The sequence below is a fragment of the Cynocephalus volans genome, chromosome 8, assembly GCF_027409185.1.
Source record: "Cynocephalus volans isolate mCynVol1 chromosome 8, mCynVol1.pri, whole genome shotgun sequence".
In the NCBI taxonomy this organism is placed as follows: Eukaryota; Metazoa; Chordata; class Mammalia; order Dermoptera; family Cynocephalidae; genus Cynocephalus; species Cynocephalus volans.
Window position 1 is genome coordinate 118,070,167 of NC_084467.1, and position 27,410 is coordinate 118,097,576.

At 40.7% G+C, this 27,410-nt stretch overlaps 1 protein-coding gene across 6 annotated transcripts in view; it reads right to left on the bottom strand.

Annotated features, from left to right (window-relative positions):
* DCAF8 (DDB1 and CUL4 associated factor 8) overlaps positions 1–27,410 on the bottom strand; it is a 41,762-nt gene that overhangs the window by 2,915 nt on the left and 11,437 nt on the right. For all 6 annotated transcript variants that reach the window (XM_063105545.1, XM_063105541.1, XM_063105542.1 and 3 more), the window contains 10 exons: positions 23,229–23,303; positions 18,961–19,631; positions 17,849–17,989; positions 16,568–16,662; positions 11,976–12,086; positions 7,083–7,155; positions 6,557–6,614; positions 5,930–6,037; positions 4,247–4,377; positions 412–531 (listed from right to left, as the gene is read on the bottom strand). In XM_063105545.1, coding sequence (XP_062961615.1) covers positions 412–531; positions 4,247–4,377; positions 5,930–6,037; positions 6,557–6,614; positions 7,083–7,155; positions 11,976–12,086; positions 16,568–16,662; positions 17,849–17,989; positions 18,961–19,631; positions 23,229–23,277 — 1,557 coding nt within the window. In that variant the 5' untranslated portion in view covers positions 23,278–23,303. The remainder of the gene's footprint in view (positions 1–411; positions 532–4,246; positions 4,378–5,929; positions 6,038–6,556; positions 6,615–7,082; positions 7,156–11,975; positions 12,087–16,567; positions 16,663–17,848; positions 17,990–18,960; positions 19,632–23,228; positions 23,304–27,410) is intronic.

Sequence of the window (27,410 nt, forward strand, 5' to 3'; positions counted from 1 at the left end):
TAAAATAGAATAATTCTGGGCTGGCCCCGTGGCTCACTCGGGAGAGTGCGACGCTGGGAGCGCGGAGGCTGCGGGTTTGGATCCTATATAGGGATGGCCGGTGCGCTCACTGGCTGAGCACAGTGCAGACCACACCATGCCAAGGTTTGCAATCCCCTTACTGGTCAAAAAAAATAAAAAATAAAAAAATAATTCTTCCTGAAGATGCTCCCTACCCTCATGCTACTACCAACCAGAGGCACTTCAAAGCTGCCTCTTGGAGCAAGACTGTTCCTACAGTGGCAGTGACAGGAATGTGGGAGAGGGTGTTACAGCAGTGACTGGGCAGCAGGTTACTCCTTTCTATAATAATGAAGAATCATAACAGTATGTGGATAAGTAGAAAGAAAAGAACTGCGGTCAGCCACTTACATCCTTTAACCCTGTCAGCTCAGTGGAAGCTTCAGCAGTGGGTGCCCAGATCTTCACATCATGGTCTAGGCCACTGGTTGCTAGAACAGGCAGGTGAGGGTGGGGCTCAAGACAGTTTACCTGGTCAGGAGAAAAGGAAAGCACAGGTTCAGAGGTGTGTGGGAGTAGGGTTTAAAAACTACCACTCACCTCGAGCCAAACAACTGCCCTCATCAGGGCTGAGGCAGCTGTTGGAAAGGCCAGCCCAGCCATCCTGAGCCTAGGCCAAAGGGCCCGGAGGGTAGAGGAAACACCAGACATAGACTGGGTATAAGACCAGGCCTATCTATATCCTTTCCTATGGATAGGTCAGTGGTGGCTTCATCCCCAGACACAGCCCTGGGGATGGGTGAGTGACTGGCCAAGCTTACTGCTCGATTCACAAGAAGGCAGTGAGATCCACATGACCTCATTCACTCCAGGTTCCAAAGCTCCAACTTGCCTGAAGCTGGAAAAAACCAGTGGCTTTCACCAAGTGGCAAATAAATTTTTAAAAATGAAGAAAGCAGTAGCTGCCACTGATCCCCCAGAGAAGAGTCAGAGAACAATTACATTTACTTGGCACTGTTTACTAGAAATAAAGGAAGGTACAGGGTGAGAAGAAGAGGCTGAGCTTCGGGTGGGGTTGGGGCAGAGAGAATGGCAGCTCATGTCTGGTGGGAACCCTGTACATCCCAGGGGACAGCATCCTGCTACCTGCCCTGAGAAGATAATATAAGCTCAGCTATAGGGCAGCACAGTGCAACAAGGCAACTTCCTCAGGCCCCCACAGCCTCAATCTCTGCTCCCTCCAGGTACATTCACTGAAAAGGAGAAATGAACTATGGCATGCAGGCCTTCTGGCTTAGGCAGCTTCCTTCTGTTTCAAAGCACTCATGCCCCCTGCTGTCTGACATGAAAACTTGAGGTTCCCAGGCAGGGCAGGGCAGTTCCCATCCCCACCAGAAAAACTAGCTTCAGATCAAGCTGCTAAAGCATTTTTGGGCTTTTAGTCAGAAAAGAAAGGCACCCTGCCTTGCAGCTGCCCTACAGTCCAAGAAAACAACCGTTAGCAAAAAGCCTCTTCTAGTTCTCTCTAGACCAACCTCCCCTGCCTTGCCTGCACACGCAGAGAGAGATGAGAAGCCAGGGGCAGGCATGGAAAATATGGAAAATAAAGCTAACCTACAGACTTCCAACCTTCTTTGACTTCCATTTTACAAATAAACAAACAAATGCTCAGAAAAGATTGAAGTCTGAGCCTAAGAGTAAAATAGAAAACCCATTTTTTTTTCCTCTTCCCCTATTTCACTTATTGACTCATAACAAAGTTTGTATTGGGGCATTTTTAGGCAGTTCATTTAGAGCATGAGGAAGCACCAGAAACAAACTCCACTGCCTGGAAATATTATCAAAAGATAAATGTGACAACTTACACATACAAACCTGAACTCATTCATCCATCTCCTGATAAGCTCTTGCTACACATCTGTACTCTAAGCTAGCTCTGCTTGAACGAGTCAGCAAAATAAAAAAGTACAGGGGAACAATTCCTTCGAACTTTAAGGACAAAGCCAATGGCAAAAGGAACAAGAGAATAAATTACATACAGTACCTGAGTTGGAGCCTGCAGGGGGAGCCGACAGAGAACTTCTGGGCCAGGGTACCTGGTCACTTCACCAGACCTGTCTGAATGTCAGGACTTATCCTGTCAATAATGCCTGAGCAGAGAAAAGAGCTCTGGCCTTAGATGACTGGGCTGGAGGAATGCAGGGAATGGGATGAAGCATCAAAGTGCTCTTGGGAGACTAAGGAGCTGTCCTTTGAAATCATCCCCCACCCTTGTTCCTGTGAAGCTGAATGGGAACAAAGGACCCAAAAACAGAGTCAGGAGACCTGGGCAAGGTGGACAATAACTTCTAAGATCGCTTCTGTTTCTAACATTCTGCTTAATGATACAGAACTACTATAAGTTTACATGGAGGCTGGTGCCTGGTGATCCCCATTGCTGGAAGGTTAGGACAAAAAAAAAAAAAAAAAAAAAAACAGGGAGTCAAGTGAGGACCACATGGATCATTCAGCTTACACAGAGGCAAGCACAAGTAAGGAAACTCATTGCAGGGAGTAGTCTCTCTATGTCTTGTTCTAGTCTCTCACTCTTAGGACCACTAAAACTCAGGCCTAGGGCCCACCCATCCCAAGTAGATACCCTCCCCACATGAGCATCTCAATTGCTCATCAAACCCTGGTTTGGCTGAGCTGAAAGCAACCTGGCCTGCAGAGTGCTTTTGGAGAACGGACAAATGCTGGCCTGGGAAAGGGCATTCAGCCCTGCATCTCTCTGGAACAGAATGCAAGACAATAGTTTATGATCAAGAAAGGATTCACCAGCCCCTTTCGACTTCTTTCTGACTACATGCCTACTGCAGAATTCTGAAATTAGGACTCCAGAGTTTTGGATTTCTTCACTGCAGATGATAGAGGGGGACCTATGGAAGAGTAGGAAATTAAGCAGGGAAGAGGGAGACACACTTTGAACTTCTAAGACTCCTCTCCACTTGCATTCAGACCATAGAAGCCCTGAATCTCTATTGGTCCTAGGTCCCCAATATTTAGAGGAAACCCGAAGAAAATCTGAAATACCCCCATAACGGGTAAGAAAAATACAAGAAGGAATGGGATCCTGTTTGCAAGGAGCCATTCTAAAACCACTCTCCGGATAAACCTCATTAAGAGATGGCTGGGCTCTTGGAAGTTCCCCAAAGCTCAGAAGGAATGAAAAACAAAAGAGACCAAGCTGTCTCAGTCATTCCTTAGAGGCCCAGGGTAACCAGACTATCTTGGGTAATCAGTACAATATAGTCTTCCAAACTGTCTCTTTCCTATCGTCTATGGTCTAAAAACCTCACAACAGAAAGCTATTGAACTCTTTCCTAACTCTATGACTCAAAAAAAGAAAAAAAAGATGATGTGGTTAACTAGATACATCTTAAGAGCTAACTACTCTTTACTCCCTAACTCAATCCTCACTCTGCTTCTATGCCCTATCCCCACAGAGGTTGTCTGCAGAACTCAAAGGACAGGCAGACCATGATATAATCGATCATGGGTTATACAGCATGCCGCTAAGCCACTATTAAAAAAAAAAAAAATTTTTTTTGCCACATTTGCTTTCTCCCTATATATACACACATATACACTGTGTGCTCGTATCCAGCTGAATGTAAGCATGACACTTCACTTCTAAATACTTCAACATGTATCTCCTAAGTATAAGGTTGATATTCTACATAAATAGAACCATTACCACATTAAATAAATTTAATATTGAATACCACGTTATCTAATGTATAAAACATACTCTGATTTTCCCAATTGTCAAAAAAAAATGCTCTTTATAGCTTTTATTTATTGATCTAAGGATCCATTCAAGATCACCACTTAGCTTACATAAAGGATGAGACATGGAGACATCTTTAGCATTGTGCAGGAGGGTGTGCCGTGAACTCTAAAGCTTTTTCTTTTGGAAGTGGTCCATACCTAGACATAAGTTATATCACTCAGGCCAGATGCTCTTCCCTAAGATCCCTCTCTCTTCTCAATAAACCATGCCTTAAAGGGACAGAAGACAGGAAAAAGGAGAAAATATCCCATTAAAACCTCAGCACCCCCAGGCTATACTGCCTTTTAATTTAGCTGCTTGGACCTCTAAAACATGGTATCACACGGTCATAGTGAGAATTCAGTGGTTCTGCTAAAACCTACCTTAACGACAGGAGAGACTAGGGAGCCAGCCAGCTCCGCACACCATACTCACCACGCCTTCCTTGTCCCCCTCCATGAACTGAATGATCTGGCAGGATGACTTCTCCCAGAGGAAGATGTGCCCGCAGTCACTACCGCTCACCACAAACTCACTCTTGGGGCCATAGAAATTGACACCTTTTACTGAAATGATAAATGAGGAAACAAACTACATGAAGGTTGGTATCAGGCCCATACGTATTTACAGGGAATTTAGATCACAAACTAAATCAACTGAGAGCCAAACAATTCCTTTCATTTTCACAAAACACATCAAGAAATTATGCATGTATAATAGATATAAGAATCACACCAGTCCCAGAGACTATTTATATTGTCCCAGAGTTCCACAGGGCAGAGGAGTCTGCAGTCCCTTATCTTCACAGTTCACTCATGTTGTTGTGTGGTTTTTTTGTTTGTTTTGGCAGCTGGCCGGAACGGGGATCCAAACCCTTGACCTTGTTACAAGGCAGCGTTCTAACCAACTGAGCTAACCAGCCAGCCACAGTCCCTTATCAACAGCCTGAGTCTCATTGGTCTATACCCCATCAGGCAATGATAGGCTTCACTAATTTCTTACCTGTCCCAACCTGAATCGCCCCAACTCTGGCCCACTCCTAGGCAGCACTGTCCAATGCCCTAAGATTATCCTTGGTATGTGTACTTCATTAGTACCTTGTCAACGTATCTTGAGTCTCAGTTGATCTGAGACTGATGGAGGTACATGCCACAATGGCCTATAAGAAGCAACTGAACTGTGCTACCAGGGCTCAGAATAACAAAGCTCCACTCTCTGAAATTAATTAAAAAAAAAAAAAAACAGGAGTTCCAACCTGTACGGCCAATTCTGCACTAGCCACAAGATTGGCACTCTTCCTTTTGTCTCCCTGTAGACTGAGATCCAAGTACAGATTTTTTCCTCCCTTCTCACCAGCTGAAGAGATAAAGGAAAACTGTCTAACTGCTGTCTCCAAGTCAAAATTATGACAAATATCTGTTGGGAGTGGTAATGACAACAAAGAGTAATGACTCTCCAACTTTTCTGTACTTCAGAATCACATGTGGAGCTTTAAAAAAAAATCTCAACGCTTAAGTTGCACCCCATACCTATTAAATCAGAACGTATGGGGGTGGGAGCCAGGCATCAGTATTTTTTAAAGATTGTCAAGTGACTACAATATGCCACAAAGTTTGGGTACCATGGATACAGATCAAAAAAGGCCAATCATTCACTGCAAACTTGGGCTAGGTACTACCACTATTCATCTTCCTCTGCTTCATTCAAAAGCTTTTCTTCCTCCCTCCCCAGAGGTACAAGCTCACGCCTTATTTTAGGCAATTCAGTACCACTGACTAAACAGGGCTTTCCCTGACTCCGTAACGAGCTCTTTGTGCCTATTCTGAAGTTACCTGAAATCATAAGAAAAGAATAAAATAGTCAGTCTAGTCTCCTTATGCCCAAAGCAGTCAGAAGTAACATCACTGCACTGGTAAGAGATGCTCTTGAGCCCTCTTTCCTCTAGCATAGTGAAGAAAACATGAAAACTCCAGCCCAACTGGGGACAACTTCTCACTGCCCACAGTAATACAAGCAGTCTACTCCTTGGGTAGTTCCCATTTGCACAACCTGAATGAGATACTGTGTTTCTCCAAGCCAACAGACTTGAGCCACAGAATCCTAGAAAGACAATCTCACCTGTGGCATTATTTCTGTGGCCCTTATATCTCTTAACATATTGGGCCCCATCACTGTGAGAGGCGTTGAATAAGTAAATGTCTTCATCATTGTAACTGGCTAGGAGCTCTGCCAAGAACAAGAACACAGCAGTGAAAGGCAAAGGCTGAAAAAAAAGCAGGGATGAAGAATTGGGGGTTGGGGTGGGGCTTCTTGCCAGTAGTGCCCCCTCCTAATACCCAGGTATAGCACCCATCTTAGTTAGCTGGAACAGCAGGCAAGTCAGGTTGTATAGGGTAGACTAGGAACACACTGCCAACCCAGGGGTAGCAGAATGCTCAGGAAAATCATGCCCATTAACTCAAGAATGAGTCAAAGGCAATAAGAACTTGCTCAGGCAAGTAGCCTGGGCTTCAGGACACACTCTGCCAAATATCATCTGCAGCATTCTGCAAATGGTGCCTGGCATCTCCAAGGGTCATCTGCTGCATCCTCCCACTATGTGCTCACCATCAACAACTACTCCCCGCTGCTCCACTTGGAGCTGTAGCACAATGGTGAGCACTGGAGGGCATATGCCTCACTGGCTTGGCAGCTCCCTAGACAGAGGGGGCATGCCAGCCTAGGAGCTGGGCCCTGCTCACGTACCTGTGCCGTCGTGGCTGTACACAAGACAGGTGATGTTTGCTTTGGACTCACTGTTCACCTGCAATAAGGAGCAGATACTGACTGATGCCCCACCCCCACCCCCCATTTGTTATACCACCTTTAGGAAAGAGATTTTCCTTCAAATTCCCCTTTATTTTCTCTCAGAGATTGGGAGAGAAAGACAGAGATAGTACAACCAACGAAATGTAACTACCTCAGGGGGAGAGTCTTTAGGGCCTTCTCTTGGCTTACTTCTGTGTGCTAGCCATTTTATATACACTGTCTCATTAGGCCTCACCACCATGCAAGGCAGTTATTGTTATCTCTATTTTGTCAATAAGAAAACTGAAGCTAACAGAGGAAGTGACTGCCCAAGATCACAAAGCTGTTAAGTGGTGAAGCCAGGATTCAAATCCAGGTGTCTGACTCGAAAGTCCAAGCTCTTCCCACCATACCAACAAGTTCATGGGCAGCCTTGGGGTCAAGTCAGGGAAGCCTGGAGCCACTGACCCTTCATGAATCTTACCAGATGATGAGGACAGAATTTCTTGAGTACTCCATTATTCTCATTCTCATCAATTTTCCTCTGGTCATAAATCCTGTGGTTGAAGAAGCAATAAAAATGTCAAAACGGGCAAACTGATCCCTTGAGGAGGTGCAATTTGATGTAGTGGCAGGAAGCAGCCAGATTAGATACAGATGAGGGACATTTTCCCAACCAAGCTTCTGGTTCATGCTCTTCCTTAAAGGTCCTCCCCTCCCCAATGCAATTCCAAATCTTAACACTTTCATCCAGGTACGTCTCATTTCAAACAGCAATCCTCAATTATATTATTCTGAAGTGGCTTATCTCTCCTTTCAACTTCTGTATCACTATTTCTTTTCACTGAAACAACTAACATTACTACAGAGTTTTTTATGTGTATGTTACCTACCCAAAAGTGTTTATTACTCATGGGCAGAGTCCATGCTTTATATGAGTCAGTGGGTTTGCAATCCTTCCTCGAAACCTTATTTTGCCAGTTCTCCCTCATATCTCACAACAATTATTGCAAACTATACCTATCTCAAGACTCCCTCTCCTTTCTTCATTCCCATCAAGCAAACTACCTTCCCCTTCCCTCCTATCCCCAATCTAGGCTTTAAATTCAAATATTAATGACACATATATCACGGGTCAAGTAATATGCTAGATGCTATATGACGCATATATCACAGGTCAAGTAATATGCTAGATGCAAGGTAGATCCAGTCCTTGTCCTCACCCATCAGTCTCCTCCAGTTTCAGAGCCTATCTCTCTGTAGCTGTTCTTAATCTCATCCCTCCAGGGACCTTGTTTGATTGACTGCCCCATTTGTCAACTGCTTCCTTATCACTTTCTGCCCATTTTCTAAAAATCCTTCTACTGACTGTCCTTTCCTACTACTGCTTTTTCTCTCCTTTCTCTTGCACTCAAATTACTGAAAAGAGCAATCTACATTCAATAATTTCACTTCCTTACTTTCTATGCACTTCTCAACCCATCCCAATATGGCTTTAAGCCATCAACTCAACACTGAAACTTCTCTGGCTAAAGTCATCAGTAACCTAACTGCCAAAGCCAACGAGATATTTTCATGCCTTTCTCTCTTGTCCAGATCTTGTTTGCTACTCCTTCTGTGAATCACCTTCTTTTCTTGGTGTCCAACCACTCTTCAAAGTTGTTCAGGGCTTGTCTTTCTTTGTCCAGCCCTTAAATGATGATGTTCCCCTGCTTAGTCTTTTTTTTTCTTGGTGGCTGGCCTGTACAGGGATCCGAATCCTTGACCTTGGTTTTATCAGCACCACAATCTAACCGAGTGAGCTAACCGGCCAGCCCTCCACCTTAGTCTTAAACTTTCACCTGACTCTGTACTAGGGAATTTTAACCTAGAGTCCAAGTAGTATGTGAAGCTCCAGAAACTGTGCTTATGTGCATTTTTCTGGGGAGAAGGGACCACAGAAAGGCCTCATTATATTCTCAAAGAGGCCAGATTCTCAAAAGAGGGAAAAATCCTGCTCTGCACTTTCCTTTGGTGATCAAATTCCATTACCAATGCTTCAACTACCACCTATACATGAATATATGACTTAAGTATGACTTAAATCTGTATCTCCACACCACACTTATTCTGAGCTCTAGATATATATCTACTTGGCAATTGGATGTTATAATGAGATGTCCAAAAGCAAATTCATTTTCCTTCTCCCCAAATTAAACTAATTCTAAACCTACCCCTTCCCGCCCTGATCTTTGTTAATGGCACCATCCCTAAATTCAACTGGCCAAATCAGAAATCAGGTCCCTTTCTCTCCTGTATAGCTAATTTTTTTCCTGCCAATTCTACTCCCTGGGTATATTTTTGGACTATATCTTCTTTCTCCACTCCTTGTCATTTTAAAATTTTTATTTATTTATTTGGTTAGTTGGAGATGCTGAGGATTCCCTTGTCATTTTTTGCCTAGATTACTGTAGTATCCTTCTAACTGATTTCCCTGCTCATACTGCCACCAGAATTATGTCTAAAATGCAAAATTTTATGTAAACCCCCTGCTTAAATTTCTTCAGTAATTTTGTACTATCTACTGAATAAAGTTTAAGTTCCTTAGTCCAGCTGCCTACTACTTCTCCTCCAAGACCCTATACATTATACCAAAAAAAAAAAACCCCAAAACAACAAAACAGTTTCCTTGAACATACCACACCACATCTTGTTATCATACCTCTATACATATTGTTCCCTTTACCTGAAATACTTATTTCCCATCTGTCTTTAATACTTCCTCTTTGAGAAAAAAACAGCATAGTGGAATGGTTTCCACTGTATTTAAGTGGTCTGACCTGAGTTCACATACTAACTGATACTTAGAAGCTGAATAAGACTGGGTAAGTTACTTAATATCTTATATATGTTTCTCCAAAATTCTCCTTAAAGAGAGAGACAATGTCTAGCTAAGGGTGTTTCTACAAACACAGTAAATCCTGCATGAATAAATGAGTAAATTTTTCACAATCCCTTGCTTTATATTCTGCATAAAGAGAATACCCAGGAAATGTTCGCTAAATGGAAAAAAAAAAAAAAAAGGGGGAGAAGAAGGCTATACTACTAATTATTACCCTTCAGCAAATTTATCAGCCAATAACCAAATTTTTTTCTCTTAACTAAGTTTAAATCAACAGCTCTCAAATGTCACTAGACAATTCATAAATTTCAGGTCAGCAAATTAGTAAAAATATAATTAAATAATAATCAAGACCCATGGGGTGCTTTTCGGTATATGGACCATTCTGTGTTCCTCTGTATCTAATGTCCACCAATCACACTGCCAAATCCACCACCACAGTATTCCTCTGATACACTCTCCTTTTCTTCACTCCTGTAAATTCTTAAACTAACCCTAAGCAGAATTTAGTAAGGACTCACACCTATACCTCTCTTGCACTTGCCTTTTTTTTTCTTCTATTTTTTGGTCATAAGCCAAAAAGCATGTCTCCCCAAAGCGTCCCTTAAATGGTTCTTCAGAATCCTAAACTAAAATTCAGTACTAATGATGCAAAAGCCCTGACGATGAGTAAGCTATTTCTCTATATTCCCTTGAAGGACTTCCTTTAGGCAAAGAGTGAAAGCTAATGGTGTTATGATATAAAATATTTAGCACAAACCAGAAGATGAACTGTTCAGGTTCTTTCAAAGAAAAAATAAGAAAGGAGAAATCCCAAAACATTCAGTTGGCTAAAATGAAGAGGTGCTGGAGATGATGAGGGTGACCATAATGTTAGAGAAAAGCAGGTCATGCAGGATGAATATGCCTCAAAATCTACATGTGCTTCTGCCAAGTAAATAGCCTATTATCTGCTGAAATCTTGGGACGTACAAAAGGACAGAGGATATTGAGGCTGATTAAAGGCAAGATACGAGTATATCTCCTTGTACTGAAATCCCAAAACTAATTTTCAGCCCCACTCTAACCCTGGGAAAGCATCAGCTTTGGAATAAGCCATTATCAATTGCAGTTCTCAATACAGCCAACTCCTCCACTGCCCTCCCAAACACCTTGGTCCCGGTGGTTGAATTCTCTAGAGACACAGACTTTTCAAGCAATTTAGAGCTAAGGAGGAAATCCCAACTATAAATTTCAGCTCAATTTGGAGGAGGTAGCACCTAAAAGTTCTTTCTTTTTCCCCCCAGTGTTTTTGTTTTTATCTGGGGTGAGGGGAGAAGGAAAGAGAAAAATCTGTGGTAAGAGAAACAGGTTGGAGAACAAGAGAAAAAGTGACCTTTTGTTTTTATTTATTTAAAAAATTTTTTCTCAAAGAGGAAGTATTATCATTTTGATGGCGGGCTTATTTGAAGGACTGTTCTGTTAAATTTCAAAAAGCACCTGAAAGTTCTGACAACTACAACCTTTTTGATCAACTGCTTCTTAGTTTAAAAAAAAAAAAATCTATTGCTACATATTTGAGGACTGGTGACTAGAGAAAAGGAATTTTGAAGGCAAGGGAATCAAGGGAAGAAGAGAGTAAAAAGGATGTCCAGGATTCTTGAACAAGGTAAAGTCATCTCTGATGTGTTTTCTAAAACTAATCCTATCCCATGATTCCTATTATTAAAGTTAATTTCAGAAGACGGTTATAAAAACGTGCTCTTATTTCAAAGGGAAGAGGATGCTTTTCACCCACCATCAGGAAAGCAGAAAGTCATTCATTTTTCTAGTGATTCCTGCCCCTCCTCTCTTTCAAACTGATGATCCCTAAGAAATATAGTTAAAATAAGCCAAACAAATATGGGTGAATAGTTTATGACTAAGGGTCAGAAAGAAATTAACTGGTACATACGGGAATTGAATTTGTATCTGTTTTCCTTAAGACATGCCTCAACAGCCAGTGTTACAACAGATGTTCACAGTTACAACATCACCATGGAAAAAGAAAAGTGGTTCAAGACAGTGAGAGCCCAAAACACTCAGTTCACACTGAGTGCTCCCAAATCAAACTATTTCTGAATCCAAAACCAGTACTCAAAATTTCTAGTGCATGGTAATTTATATTTGGAAATGGTGGAAGATATTTACTAATACGGCACTTGCTGGTAAACGTGGGGTTTATGCCTTAGCTGCTGTGTGGGGAACCTTGGCCAATTCATCAAATTTTTTAAAAACTTGATAATCTCTACAATATGTAAAGCCACCCCTCAGAGATTGTTACATTAGGGAAGAGAACACCTCAGAAGGTGCTTCAACTTTCTGGAAGATAATAAAAAATTCAAAACATGTTTTTTTGGATTTTTGGTGGTTAATGGATTCCTAGACAATTCATACCTCTCCGTAAGGGAGCACCTAGTAATATACAATGCATCAGAGTCTCAAACTCTCAAAGTCACAAAAGAGCCACACACTTACCTTACAAACTGATCTCGTCCACCCACTGCAAACTGGTGAGTGTTGGCAGGATTCACAAAGATTGTATACAGCCCCACTTTCTTTTCTTTTTCTTTTGTCACTACCAGTTTCCTTTAAGGGTAGAAAAGCATACAAAGTTATACTCTGCAAAAGATCCAGGTGGTCATGGCAAGTGAGAGTCAAGACAGTAATACAGACATGAATAAGAAACAAAACAGGTTCTCATTTGGAAAGAAAAAAGAAGTGTTTGTTTGTTTTGAACACTGGAACAAGAAAAAGCATATACACTTACTATATGCTACTTTGGGGACTGGAAAAAAAACATGCAGTGAACTCATTTTCTAGTGTTCCTTAAGAAGTACAAGCCAAAGGTAAATGAATGTACTGCTCTTCAGGAAGCCGCAGTTTAGCTGCAGTCCAACGCGGTAACAACCAGTTGTTAAACAAACAATACTACCCATACCTTGCCATTCTTTTTATATACATCTTCCCAATCACCTGGGAACAAGGAGAGGGGTAGAGGAAGAATCACAGAAATAATGAGCTAAAAAAAGACCTTAAAGTCAAAGTCTATCTCCCAGATTCCAGAAAAATGTCACTTAAAACCCAGCTTCAAAAATGCACGCTGAAAAATGACAAATCATAGTTTAATAGCACAGGCGCAATCTAAAGGAAAAATAGCATTCTTCTTCCCTGAACTGAAGCAAATTAGGAGAGGAGGTTCTTATAAAGAAGACAGATGTTTGTAAGGCTGAAAAAGCATTTCTAAATTATTCTGGTTGTAACACAAAAAAAGTGATCCTTAGGAGGGCATGGAGCCCTGAGGAACCCTAGAAAACTTCAGAAGTTTAGCACAAGAGGGGCTGGCCAGTTAGCTCACTCAGTTAGAGCGTGGTGTTAATAACACCAAGGCCAAGGGTTCGGATTCCCTTATTAGACAGCCACCAAAAAAAAAAAAAAAAGTTTAGCAGAAGAATTTGGCAAAACAGACATAATTAGTCCCAGCTTAAGGATGGCACTATGAATACTCTTCCCAGATCTAAGTATCCAACCAGTCAAATATGACATCATGAAGATTAGTAAATTTACAGGAAAGGAAAGACATCATAAACTATAGGAAGGGGCTTGGCTTTAGGTTTTGTTTCTTAATTCTAAGGTTTTATTCATTTCTGATGCTATGGAGACAGAAAGAAATATAACCATGACAATGAGTTTCTCTATAAAGAAATGATTTTAGCATCCTCTCTGCATAGTCAAAGTCACTCCAGCCTAGAACAGCTATAGCAAAGTGGAGAGATTTTATTTGATTTTAAAATCTCTGAAGCATTCCATTAGAAAAATAGAGTACAAAGGTCATTGAAAATAAATGTCAAGGAAAAAAAACCATACACACCTCAAAAACAGGAGGCAGAAAACATGTCAAAAAAATAAGTTTCAGGGGGCCAGCCCATGGCTCACTCGGGAGAGAGTGGTGCTGATAACACCAAGGCCGTGGGTTCGGATCCCATATAGGGATGGCCCGTTAGCTTACTGGGTGAGCATGGTGCTGACAACACCAAGTCAAGGGTTAAGATGCCCACGGTCATCTTAAAAAAAAAAAAAAAAAGTTTCAGGAACAAAACTAGCTATGAAGAAGAAGTAGCTCTAATCTGGGTTTTAGACAGGGAAAGGGAATAATAGGAGCTGATGCTGCTCCTTTTCACAGGACCATCTCATTTCCTCAGCAATTTGAATTTTCAGAAGGACAGGGTCAGACATATATAAAAGTTACCACATAGAAGCAAAATGAAGAAACTAAGGAAAAGATTATGAAGTACTGGCTCCCTGTTATGTAATCCTAATAAAGAGCTCAATCTTTTTATGCTTCAAATTATTCCCCTAAAACAAATAATTCTCTCTCCCAATGGATTAACGCACAGAGTGCCTTGAGCTCTCTGGGGAACTTAGAGGTACCATAAAAATGATGAATTATGGCAACAGGAAAAAAAAAAATTTACATCAGAGAGAGGCAGCATGTGAAACTATATGGAACATATTCACCAAAATTTGACTTAAAATTAATGTGCAAGAGAGTACTAGCAAAAAGAGAAAATTAGATTACACCAAAGGATTCCTTTGAAGAATACCGCAAACTGACTTCTACTGGCTAAAAGGATATCCCACCCACCATTCCAAATCCAAATCTTTTCACCAGAGATTCAGCTATCAGATAGATGCAAAGGAAACCCCCGCCCCCCCCCATACTAGCTTCACACAAAAATGCCTCTGATAAAAGTGGATGTTCAGACACCGCTTACAGATAACTTGGATCTTCTGGCCCTGACCTTCGCATACAGCTCTCCACCCCATTTCAGCCTTTAACACTACTTCTCCAAATCCCTAAAAAGCAAAAACCATTTTGAAGGCTCACTGTCTCTTATTCTCCAAATCAAAAACATGGGCTTCCTTCTACTCTCTAAGTTTTTCTGACATTCCTCCCTCTGTTTCTCTGATGTTCCTATCCCAGTGATAGGTTTCTATCCCACCTATCATTGCTTGCATCTATTTAGATCCGTGGTCAACTCAGCCACATTTTCTGCCTACAACATTTCATTCCAAAGTCATGTGCGTAATACCCATTACTTGAACCAGATTCCCAATTCCTTGTGGCCTGATAGTAATTTCGCTCTGAATCTGATCTACAGGATAAGGTTTCACTCTGCTTCGCAACTCTCTAACACAGCAGATCAAACTCACTACCACTTCTTGCATCTTTGCCTCCCCACCCCCAAACTTGTTAATGTTCCACTACCATCACAGAACCCTGGAACTTTAAAAACTGAAAATGAAAATCATCATTCAGTTCAAGAGATCAAAAAATTTTCTCCAAGCTAGATAAATGCAGAGCTAGTACACTAGAAGGCAGCACCCTTCTTACTCAGGCTTATTCCCCTTTCAGCATAAACCGATCATCTCTCAACCTTCATCCTTTTGAAGGTTACATAAATGACCAGTATATGTTTTCCCCAGCCTAAAACATTTCCATCATTTAAGCAGTTGTTGAAATGCTTCCACTTTCTAGATGACTTTTTCTAGTCTTATCGCTCTAAAAATAAGTCTGATAATAATCAGCCTTCAGATTATATTCTCTAAACTTATTTATATTCACTTGTATCCTATGTAAATCACTGATATTCCTTACTCAATACTGGTACTGATTTACAAAATGTGTTACGATAATTTTTAAGACTAACAAGACAATAAATCTAGATATCCACCAACAAGGTAGTGGTTGAATAAACTGCGGTACACCAATGCTAAGACATATATGAAGGGTCTTCAAAAAGTTCATGGAAAAATGGAATTGAAAGATAATAGGAATCTTTCCATGAACTTTTTGAAGACCCCTTGTATGCTGTGGTTAAAAATGAGCTAGGGGGCTGGCTGATTAGCTCACTTGGTTACAGCATGGTGCAGGTAACACCAGGGTCAAAGGTTCAGATCCCCATAAAGGCCAGCCATAAAAAAAATTTTTTTAAAAAATGAGGTAGGCTCCTATGGCCTGACACAGAAAGATCTCTGAAAAACATTATAACAAGAAAAATATGCATGCTTTTATATACATATAATTATCCCACTTATGGGGAAAGGTGTATATGTATATATTTAGGTACAAGGACTGGAAAAGTGTTCAAAATTATTAACAATGGTTATCAATAGTTAGAACAATAAGGAGAGTGGATATATGAGGGAGCATTACTTACATTTTGTCCATATACTTTATTATTTGAATCTCTTAAGCAAGATGTATTTACTTATTATAAGAGCAATAAAAATAAAAAAGGAAACTCAAATAATTTTAATTGTAGGTACAACTTAATCAATTCCAGCCATGGTGCTAGACACTATGCTGGGGCATCAAATACACATATTAATAATACTCACAGAAACTCATAGAGAGAGAAGAAGGAAGGAAGGGAGATATTATGCCCACAGTCAGGCTGAAGAAACCCAGGTTCAGAAGGTTACACAGATAATAACTAGCAGTGCCTGAGTTGAGATCTGATCTAGATCGGTCTAGATCCAAGCAAGAGATTGTTTTCTTTCTATGATATCACACAGCTAAAAAGGGATATAATTTACTCATGAGTCTCAAATGCATGTACAAATTAGCTATGATATGACAGAGCTTTACTATAGCTATCAATATTTTTGTTCAAGATTTATCATTTAATTGTTCGCATGTTCCTATATGTAACTGAATAAAAAACTTGCAGGATCATATCTCTATGCTAGTTTATAGAGTAATGTGCTTCTTATGGGTAAGTTGAATGGACCCAAGTGAATGGAGAGCAGATGATCATAGAGTACTGAAGTCCATATATAATGAGATAGCTAAACCTTGTTTGAGACATGAAGGTAGACTGCAGAGTATTTCAGTGCCAAGAAAGAGACAGAGGAAGTAAGAAATTCCCCTAAACCTTAAACTACCTCTTATCATAGGAACTAAGGTATTATTCTAATGGACCAGGGAGATAAGCATTAACAGGACACACTGAATATTTTCAAAGCAAAGGGGTACAGTTCTGCAAAGATATTACTGCTATACTTACGAAGCTGGCCGGTCCTGTCTCAGGTCAATAGTGAAGACAACTGCATCTTCGCCTGCAGATAGGAAGGTACAGGGAGAGTCTGGTTCCAGAGCCAACTGAAAGAGAAAAAGGGAAAGAATGAGGTTTCTAAACATAAGAATTAGAGGTCATCTAGTTCATTCCTTTACCTTTTGGAAGGGCTGCATTTAAAATGTCTCAGCAAGAGAAATGTCTACTGTTTTTGTTGTAAAATCCCAGGAAAGGAGAAAATTTAAGCCTAGTCACTCTTGTTTTGTGTAAATTATTTACAGTTTGTCTACGCAAGTCTAAAGAACAGGTGATTGGCTATTTCAGCTAAGTCATCAAGGGATGTAAACAGAGATACCAAAGGAAAACAGCCATTTTAGAGTTCATTCTGAAAGAAAATCAAGTCCACATCCTCAAGTGTAAAGAGAAATGGTGCCCAAGTTTCATTCCCTATATCTTAGTTCTAAAAATCAGTGTTCAGTGGGTTGGAAGTAGGCTTAAGAATCAAAGAAATAGGGAATTTTCACATTTTCTGAGCCACGTGGGCTAGAAAGGGATACTCCAGGTCCACCTACATATTTAATTAGGGTTTGTAAGAGAGTACCATCCTCTTTCCAAGGCAAAGAATACCATGCCTACCTACCCTGAGACTGGGCAGCTCTTAGCTCCTCGCTGACTGCCACCATGAGTATTTTGGCCTATATCGCCAGCTCTAAATAGGGCTTCAGAAATAGTGCTGGCTGGCCAGTTAGCTTAGTTGGTTAGGGCATGGTGTTGATAACACCAAGGTCAAGGGTTTGGGTCCCCATACCAGCCAACCACCAAAAGCGACCACACACACACACACACACACACACACACGAGAAATAGTGCTGTTTGTGAGCTAAGAGTTGTAAGCAGAAAAGGTGAAGCTCTCAGATATGAGGAACCAACAACTAGCACCTTAGAACTGTTAAATTCCTAAGAACAATTAGAGCAAACTTAAGAGGTTTGGAAGGCATAGGAGACCTCAAGGATCTCCAAACCAACTGAATGCAACAAGTGCATGATCAACCGAATGCTTCAAGTGCATGATCAAAGGATCTCTCAAATACTTGCCTACTAAGAAGTTTAGGATGGCTGCTTTTCTGTCCTTCTTAACTACAAATCTAAGGACTAAAAGAGATGAGACAGGAAACAACAAAGGGGACACAATGGGCAGAGATAAGGGAGAATCTTAGCTGAGATCCACAGAGGATCTGGATTGCATGAACTTTGCAGCAAGGGCTTACTTACCTTGTGGGACGCTCCCTTGTGCTGGGCCACACGCTTTGTATTCTTGCAGCACTGTGTGGCAGACAGTTCTGCTACCCGAACCTGCCCATCACGGGCACACATGGCCAGGGTGGAATCACCACTGTTAGGAAGAAACTTGGCCTGGTTTGTTAAGAATGAAAAAAGGGACACACAAAAGAAATTGAAGAGGTGAATTTGAGAGGGAAAAACATGATGATGACCCCAATTTATCCCCTTTTCTTTTATGACAGCTGGAAACTTAGCTTTCCTGCTCTTGTACAGCTAGCTAAGCCCAATTTCTTCTGGGAGTTAAAGGAAGAGGAGAGAAAAAACTTCCTGTGATATCAGAAAGTACTTCAGTTGGCTCTGGAAGGTTGAAATGACACGTGATAAGTGCTCCGGTAAACTAGGATTGTACCTAGTAGGGGAGAAAAGTAAGGAATAAAGGAGGAAAATTTATCTTGATTCAGGAAGCAAACATAAATTTGCCACAAAGAAAAAGGAAATTAGGGGAAATATTGGGGAAGGAAAGAGAACATACTTAGGGATAAATGGCTAGTACTAATACAGTACATGTGGCTGAGGAGTAAAATCTCAATGAAATAATAACAATATTAGCTAATATTTATCAAATGTTTACTAAGTACCCAGCCATGGTTCTAACTGCTTAGCTTCAATTGTTATTTAATCCTCATAACTTTATGTGTTATTAGTCCCATTTTACAGATAGATAAAATAAAGACAAAGGTTAAATAACTTGCCCAAGATCACATGGCTAGTTAAGTGGAAGGGCCAGGATTTGACCCCAGGCAGTTTGGTTCAAGAGCCTGGGCTCTAATACTATACTGCCTCCTATTAGCACATTTAATACCTTTCTGATAAATTCCAAGCACCCTACATAATGAAGTTCCCAACAGTCTTATGCTCAAGAAAACAAAAGGTTGCCATGGGTCTTTCAGTTTATTTCAGTCATTATAGGAGCCAAGGTGGGGCTAAGTCCTGATGTCTAATTCCTATCACAACTCACTACCAACTCCCATTCCAGGCAGCAGCTCAGATTTGTCTAACTTGTGCCTCATTCTCTCAGTTGCTATTACACTCCCTTGCCTCACCTGGAAGACATTACTTTTGTGGCCGCTCTCAAAGTCCAGTACCGGCTGCCGTCGCACCCAATCCCACACCACCACCTTCAGATCATCGCTGCCACTGGCCAGCCAGGTGCCACGCTGGTTAAAGTGCAGGGTATTGACACAACCAGTATGGCCCTCGAGCCCATGCTGCAGGCGGAAACGCTGTACAAAAACTCTTGCCCCACAGGCCTCATATACAAAGCGGGCACTTGAACCCAGCTCCCGCTCCCGAAGGGCAAGAAGAGCTTGCCAGCGAGGTCGGGGCAGGGCTGATGTCTCTGAGGACACCCACTCCTCCAGGGCCCGCTCATCATCTGATGAGTCCTGGTCATGGTTGGCCCGCTTGCGCTGTACACGGTGTCGAGGCTGCTCTTCTTCGTCATCCTCTACCTCCTCCTCTTCTTCTGAGCGGTCATGGACTCGATTTTCATCATTGATGGAGTAGTGGCCAGTGTCCTCCATGCTGTCAGAGTCCTTGTCTTCACCTGAGCTCTCTGTGTCTGTCCCTCGACTTTCTGTGCTGGTGCGGTTAGGGCCACCATCATCCCCAGTCAAACTCAAACTCAGGTCTGAGGCCTCCACTTCAATGCCTGAGGATGTTTCCCTCCCCTCTTCAGCTCCAGACATCTCCTCTGGACTGCTAGACAGACTTCCTGTGTGTTAGTGAGGAATGGGTAGGTGAGAGGGAAAAATAAGGAAAGAGGACAGTGATCAGAAGGATTTCCCCACCTTAGTCTAAAAAATCATCACATCAGAAGACAAAGAAACAGGCCTGGCCAGTTAGTTCAATTGGTTAGAGTGTGGTGTTATTAACACCAAGGTCAAGGGTTTAGATCTCCATACCGACCAGCCACCAAAAAAAAATTTAAAGAAAGACCAACTTGGGTCAAAGTGTTTTCATTACAAATGCTTATAAAGAGCACTTTCTGGGAGAAAATCTTATAAAGGACAAAAACTGAAAAGATTAAGAGCAAAGCCACAACACACAAATAAGGTACTTCAACAAAAGTGAAGAACTACAGAACAATCTCAGATTATAGTAAGTTCTCAAGAGGCAAAGCATTGGCATATTGTATGAAAGTGTGCCTGATACAACTACCTTAGGCGCTGTTCTGTTGGATGGGCGCACATTAATTACAGCAAGTAATTAAACTGAGTATAAGAAAAAAGAACAGCCATCTCCAGCAAGAGCTAGCATAGCCATCTTCTTAGAGAAAGATGAAAAATAACTGATTAAAATCACTGACTTATGAATGAGGAGTTATACCATTTCCCACTTCAAGAAAGCACCACTATGTCCTGCTGCCTAAATCGTAAATTTCTTCCTAAGTTCCTAAAATCCACTAAGAAAGGAAGTTGAAGGGTTAAGTGGGAATTGTGATCATTTGAGTGGATTCTCACCTTTTGGTAGTAAATGTATCCTGACTTACTTCTACTAGTTAAAAGCTTTTAATACAATTTGTAGTCATATATTTTTAATCTCTTTATTGAGACAAAGTTTTATCAGGAAGCATACATAAAATTTATAAAAAGCAGGGCTACTACAGTGGTTTGTGAAAAGAAAAGCTGAATATATTCTAAGTCTATACTATGGTCTGAATATGGTCCCCTCCAAAGCTCATGTGGGAGATTGATCTCCAATGTGGCAGTGTTGAAAGGTGGGGCCTTTAAAAGGTGAGTAGATCATGTGGGCTCTTGCCCTCATCAATGGATTCACTAAGGGGTTAATGGATTAATGGGTTATCATGGATGTGACATGGTGGCGTTATAAGGAGAGCACATGAAAATGCTCTTGCTCCCTAGCCATGTGATTCCCTGCACTATCTCAGAACTCTGTAGAGTTTCCACCAAGAAAGCCCTCACCACATGCACCCCTTGACCTTGGACTTCCCAGCCTCCAAAACTTTAAGAAATAAATTTTGTTTCTTCATAAATTACAGTTATAGGTATTCTGTTATGAGCAACACATAATGGACAATACGGTCTAGGCTCTGCTGGTAGTTAAATAACTGGATCTCTTTGAGCAATCTAATCCTCTACAATTAGATGCTGCATTCTTTTAACATAACAGTAGCCAAGTCATATTCCCATGAGCACTTGAGCAATGTCCTAGAGCCAAGACAACCACAACTTCTAATCTAGGGAAGGGGAATGAGGATTTTAAAAATGGCTCATGGTCTCCTTTCCTCAGATGACAATTAATTTTAACCTGCCAGAAGTAAAAGCTTAGGAAAGGGAGACCAGCTGTGCATGACTCTAGTATAGAACTATTTAACTCCAACACCACACTGATGTTTAAAGATTCAAAGTTGCAGCGTCTTACCGCCTAGTCATTTGGATTAAAGTAGTAATTGGTGAATATCTTTGAAGCAATGGAACCCCTCTTCAATGAACTCTTAGGCAAAATCCAATACAGAAAACAGATAAACAATAAAGGACTTTGGTTCAAGTAGTGACAGAAGATTGGGAGACATAAACAGCTCCTGTCAGAAAGCACCTGAACTAAGAGCACAGTGTGAAAACAAGTGGGCTAGAAGCTGAAAGAAAAAGGGAAAAAGCATAGAAATTTGAATCTAGGTACTACATTTGCTGAGACAGTTATACAGTTGTATGCTGAGAAAGTTAATGGTTGTGGTCTTTAGAAACGCAATCAGGCTCACATTTGGAAATGATGAGAAAAAGATAAAAATACCACACCTAACAGGTCTGCAGAAAAGGAAAAAATAAGACATCAAAACTCCTAGCATTGTTAAAATTATGATGAACAGGGCTGGCTGGTTAGCTCAGTTGGTTCGAGAGAGGTGTTATAACACCAAGGTCAAAGGTTCAGATCCCCATATCAGCCAGCCACCAAACAAAAACAAAAGCAACCCAAACAAACAAATAAAAACCCCCCAAATAAAAATTAAATAATGATTAACAAATTCAAAATTTTGGAGGCCCACAGTAACATAAGGGCCAGAGTGTATCACAAGCTCCTCAAGAGGGTCTCAATAGTCAATGACCAAGTTCTAGCTCAAGAGTTGGCAAATTTTTTCTATAAAGGGTCAGACAGTGAAAACTTTAGACTCTGCAGACCATATGGAACTCTGTCACAACCACTCAACTCCACTATGTAGCCCAAGAGCAACCCATAGACACTACAAAAAAAATGTGTTTCAATAAAACCTTACAAAAACGAGTGGCAGGCTGGCTTTGGCTTATAGGCTACAGTTTGCCAATACCTGATCTAGCTAATGGCCAAGTTCCAAATCAACAGTATACCCCAAACCCCTCTAGAACTCTGAGCCTTTTAACTAAGCCCTGTGAAAAATATGAACCACTTTCCTTTACAGAAGATGAATGAATGGTGGTGGTAAACAAAGAACAAAGGGGCAATAAAAAGCATACTGAAAATCTCACTTCTGTAGAGGCCAGATACCAAAATAAATAAATAAATAAATAATCTCACCTACCCTTCCTCAACTTCATTGTTCCGCCAATCACATCAACTAGAATTTAGCCTATAATCCTGACCTTCAAGGTGCTAAGGAATGCTGGACTCTGTGCTGCCCAACTATATCCAATTTGGGGGTGGGGAGGGGGAACTGGCCGGTATGGGCCAACTATACCCATTTGAAGGAGAGTTCTCTAGTTTATAAACTGGCTCAGGGTTGAAGTGTTGGTCAAATAACCCAGGTGGTAGCTACACTCTATTAGAATCTCGATATCTGCCTTCAAATCCGCCCTAGACGCAGTGATTTAACACTTAGCAGCATGACCCTGAAAAAGTGAGGTAAGGACAGGGGATAGGGGGAAGGCAGGCCCAATCCCAGTTGAGATTGTAACTTCATCTCTTATCTAATATCTCTGTGAAACTATGACCTACCATGGAAAGGGACTTCTCAGTATAACTGGGGAGCCTCATTTTCCTGATAACTCCCTTGTTCCCACCACCAATCAGATCTTATTTTTCTCCTTTATTAACAGCCAACTCCTAGGTTCTGCCCACCCTTGTATAGCCTTTCAGAATTCCAAACCACTTGAGCTCTTAGAAATACAGCTCAATTACTGATCTTCTGAAAACAATCAAATAAAATTTGAAGGAGCAAAGCACCAAATAGTCCAAGATGTTGCCTGTATGGTTTCCTGCACTCCAAACAATACAGGAAGGGTTCCTTCCCTCACTGAAATCCAGGTCTCCATTCTATCTTAGGGGAAGGAGAACCTCAGCTGACAAAAATAGCTTCACTTTCGTTTTGGCCCCTTACCATTAGCTAAGTCTGCTTTGCCATCTGTGCTGCTCCCTTTGCTGGACATCTTGAATGATGTTAGCTGTAGCCAGCCTGGATTTGGGAGAGAAAGAAAATGAAATAATTAGGAAAAGATGACAAAAGAGATAAGGAGATTTAACAATGTACAAGCTTTGTCATTTTTACAAAAATAATTTGTGTATGCATTCTTAACAGGGCTTCTCAGCAGCTGAAAAGCACACCAGAAGTTATTTTTTCCTGTCCAAATTCAATAAAGGAATATATTTTAGGGAGGTCATCACCATCTCTTTACCTTATTTATTAAGTAACTGGCAGTATTTTCTCAGATGAGAAAGAGGGAACTGAAATAAAACCTGGAGCAGTAGGCACATATCAAGTGACAGATACTGCAAGCAAAGAGCCTCAACTCAATATAAAAAGCTAGCTCTAGCACTGCCCTCTAGGCAAGAATCTTCCATTGTAAATAACAGTCATATGTATCCACAAACTCTGAAAAACACTTGTTTTCACAACACAAAGTCAAGATTCTGAATATCATTTTACACACAAATCAACACAGAGACAAAATCAAGCTCTTGGGAGAAGAGCTTGGGCTTTATGTTCACTCAGATGACTAGCTTCAAATTTATTACACGCACCTAAGAAAGAACCTTAAAATATCCCCCCCTCCCCCCGCTTAGGAAAAAGTTATCAAGTACATAGGTGGGGAAGGAAAGGACAACATTTCCATTAAACCATCTCAGCCTATTTTCACATAAGGGCAAACATCATTTCACCTAATTCCACCAATTTTCTTAACTAGGAATCGGTGTCTAGCTTATTTCCTTTTATGCCTCTATAACACATTTTTATTTTCAGGGCCTCACTGCCACCTCCAGCAAATTCCAAAAAGCAAAGAATAACATCATTCAGACCAGAATTTTGTTAAGCCTTTTCAGTGCCTTGGACAAAAGGCACTGGTAAAAGACAAAGTATTATTATGATCCCAGTCCTTGTACCCAGGCACATCGGCCTCTAATCTTTCAACAGCCCTTTCATTCCCATAACAATTATCCCAGAAGCAGACCCATCCTTATCCTTACCCCCTGCTCTTCTCTACAGAAATCCAAGCTGCTTCATAAAGTGTCCTCTGCCAGGAGACAGCTGCCTAAAGATTGCTCATAGTAGGCTCAGGTGGGGTAGTAGAAATACTATAAGAGCAGGGCTGAGGCTGAATTTGAGGAAAGGACACCTGAAAGGATGATGATGGAAGACAATGCCAACAAAAAAACTTAAATGTGAAGCCATATATAAAGAAAAACAGTGAAGAGCTGTTTGCAGAGAAGGCTGTATTCCTCTTACTTTGATGTATATATTTTTGGACAGCATTTCTCACACAACACTTGTTTTTCTCTTTCAATAGTTCCTGTTTACATTCTTTAACACCTCAGCAGTATCTTCTCCCCCATCTAGAGTTTAAAACTAATCACTTTAACTGCAAAAGTTTCGTAAGGTGGGGAAAATGATTGCACCTCTTAGGATTAAAAACTAAAGTCATAAGCAGACCAATGTATCACGGTCAACTGAGAATAGACCTGATATTTTCCCACCTCAGAATCAAAACTGTCTTATTACCATACTTTTCACCCCACTATTATCCACTCCTAGAGAAGAACAAAGAAGCAACTACAGAGAATTTTTCTCAAAACTAAATACCAACTTCTACAGGAGTCCAGGCTGCCTGAACTGTACGTTTGTTGTTTTTGACACAATATATTGTACATATTTATGGGTTACAGTGTGATGTTTCAATACATGTATACACTGTGTAAAAATTAAATCAGGATATTTAGCATATGCATCACCTCATGCATTTATCATTTCTTTTTGGTGACAACATTCAAAATCCTCTCTTCTAGCTATTTTACAATATATAATATTAAGTCATCCTACTGTGCAAAAGAACACCAGAACTTATTCCTCCCAACTGTGACTTTGAACCTGTTTACCAATCTCTCTCTGTTCCCCCTTACCTCTACCTTCCCCAACCACTAGCTGGTAACCACTATTCCTCTCTCTCTTTCTATGAAATCAACTTCTTCAGATTCCACATGAGTGGTTTCATGTGATATTTGTCTTTCTGTGCCTGGCTTATTTCATTTAACATAATGTCCTCCAGATTCATCCATGTTGCTGGCAAATGACAGGATTTCATTCTTGTTTACGGCTGAACAGTATTCTATTGTGTATATATACCACATTTTCTTTATCCATTCATCCACTGATGACACTTAAGTTAATTCCATATCTTGGCTATTATGAATAGTACTGCAATAAACATGGGAGTGCCAGTATCTCTTCAACTGATTTCACTTCCTTTGGCTATATACCCAGTAGTGGGAATGCTCAATCTGCCTGAACTTTATATGCATAATTGCTCTGGAAAACACATTTGCTTTCCCAGCCTCCATGACTAGGAGCCAAAGCCTAAACTCCCACTTGCTCTGAGAAGTGGGAAAAAGGAAGCCATGAGTTAACCCATACCCAGAGGTTGCAGACTAGTTCTTAAGGAACTCGGTTTAAGGTTCTTTCAAAAATAGGTCTCTTTGAGAAAAATAGTTGACAGAACATATTGCTAAATTCTGAAACAGAGAAAACCCTGTGAATGCTTATGTCAACTGTGTTTAACAACTAAGCTGATATGCAGATAGTTTCTAAAGGTCACATTTTAGAAGCCAGAGTTTAGCAAAATCAGTCCTAGACTGAAAATTAGAAGTCCAGGGGTCTAGTATCAGCGAGGTCATTAGTACATTTTGTGCCCTTGGATGAGCTGCTTAATCTTCTCTGGACATCATTCTCTCCATTTGTGAAATAGTAATTGTAGAGATGATATAAGGAGAATTATATGTCAAACTTCTGCAGAAGGATACACTAGAGCAGTGATCTCAAAATTTTCACTGAGAACTTCAGTGAAGACTTTGAGCATAAACCTCCATATGGGTATACAAACACAGTCAATTCACAATATATATTAAGCTTAATTTTCCTAGGAAAAAAAGAATAGGTATTTCAACATTCTTTTTCTATACACTACTGGATTATCTTCCATACCCCTTGGGGTACATAAATTCCCACTTTGGGGGACCATCTGTTTAGAAAGCTAAGAAAAATAATAAAATATAACTACAGTCATGCACTACATAACAATGCTTTGGTCAACTATAGACTGCATGTACAAAAGCAGTCCCATAAGATTATAATGGAGCTGAAAAACTATCACCTAGTAACATCATAGCCATTGTATATTGTAGCATAACTACTTAATTTTTAAAAATAAATTCAGTGAAGCCTAAGTGTACAGTGTTTATAAAGTCTACAGTAATGTCATGGGCCTTCACAATCATTCATCACTCACTCACTGGCTCACCCAGAGCAACCCCCAGCCCTGCAAGCTACATTCACGGTAAGTGCCCTGTACAGGTATACCAGTTTTTATCTTTTATACAATGTTTTTACTGTACTTTTTCTATATTTAGATGCACAAATACTTACCATCATGTTCCAACTGTCTACAGTATTCAGTACAGTAACACACTGTGAAGGTCTGTAGCCTAGGGGCAACAGGCTATATATAGCCTAGGTATGTAGCAGGCTATACCATCTAGGTTTGTGTAAGTACACTTATGATGTTCACACAATGACTAAATCATCTAATGACACATTTCTCAGAAGGCATCCCTGTTGTTAAGTACATGACTACACCTTGGGGATAAGTTTTATTTTTACAATATAAACTTCAATCAAAATAAAGAAACTTAGGGCAGAAATTAGAGGAACTGCCTGCTATGGACTGAATTGTATCCTGTCTTTCCCAAATTCATATTTTTAAGCCATACCTCCCAATGTGATGGTATTTAGAGATGTGGGCATTTGAGAGATAACTAAGTTTAGAGGAGTTCATGAGGGTGGGGAACTTCATGATGGCATTAGTGCCCTTATAAGAGGCACCAGAGAGCTTGCGCATGTGCAAGTGTGCATTCTTTCTCTCTCTCCGCCCCTCCCACTTTACCCCCACCCCCACCATGCAAGGACACAGTGAGAAGGTGGCCATCTACAAGCCAGGAAGAGAGCCTTTATCAGAAACCAACCATGCTGGCTCCTTGATATTGGACTTCTTGCCTCTAGAACTGTGAGAAAATT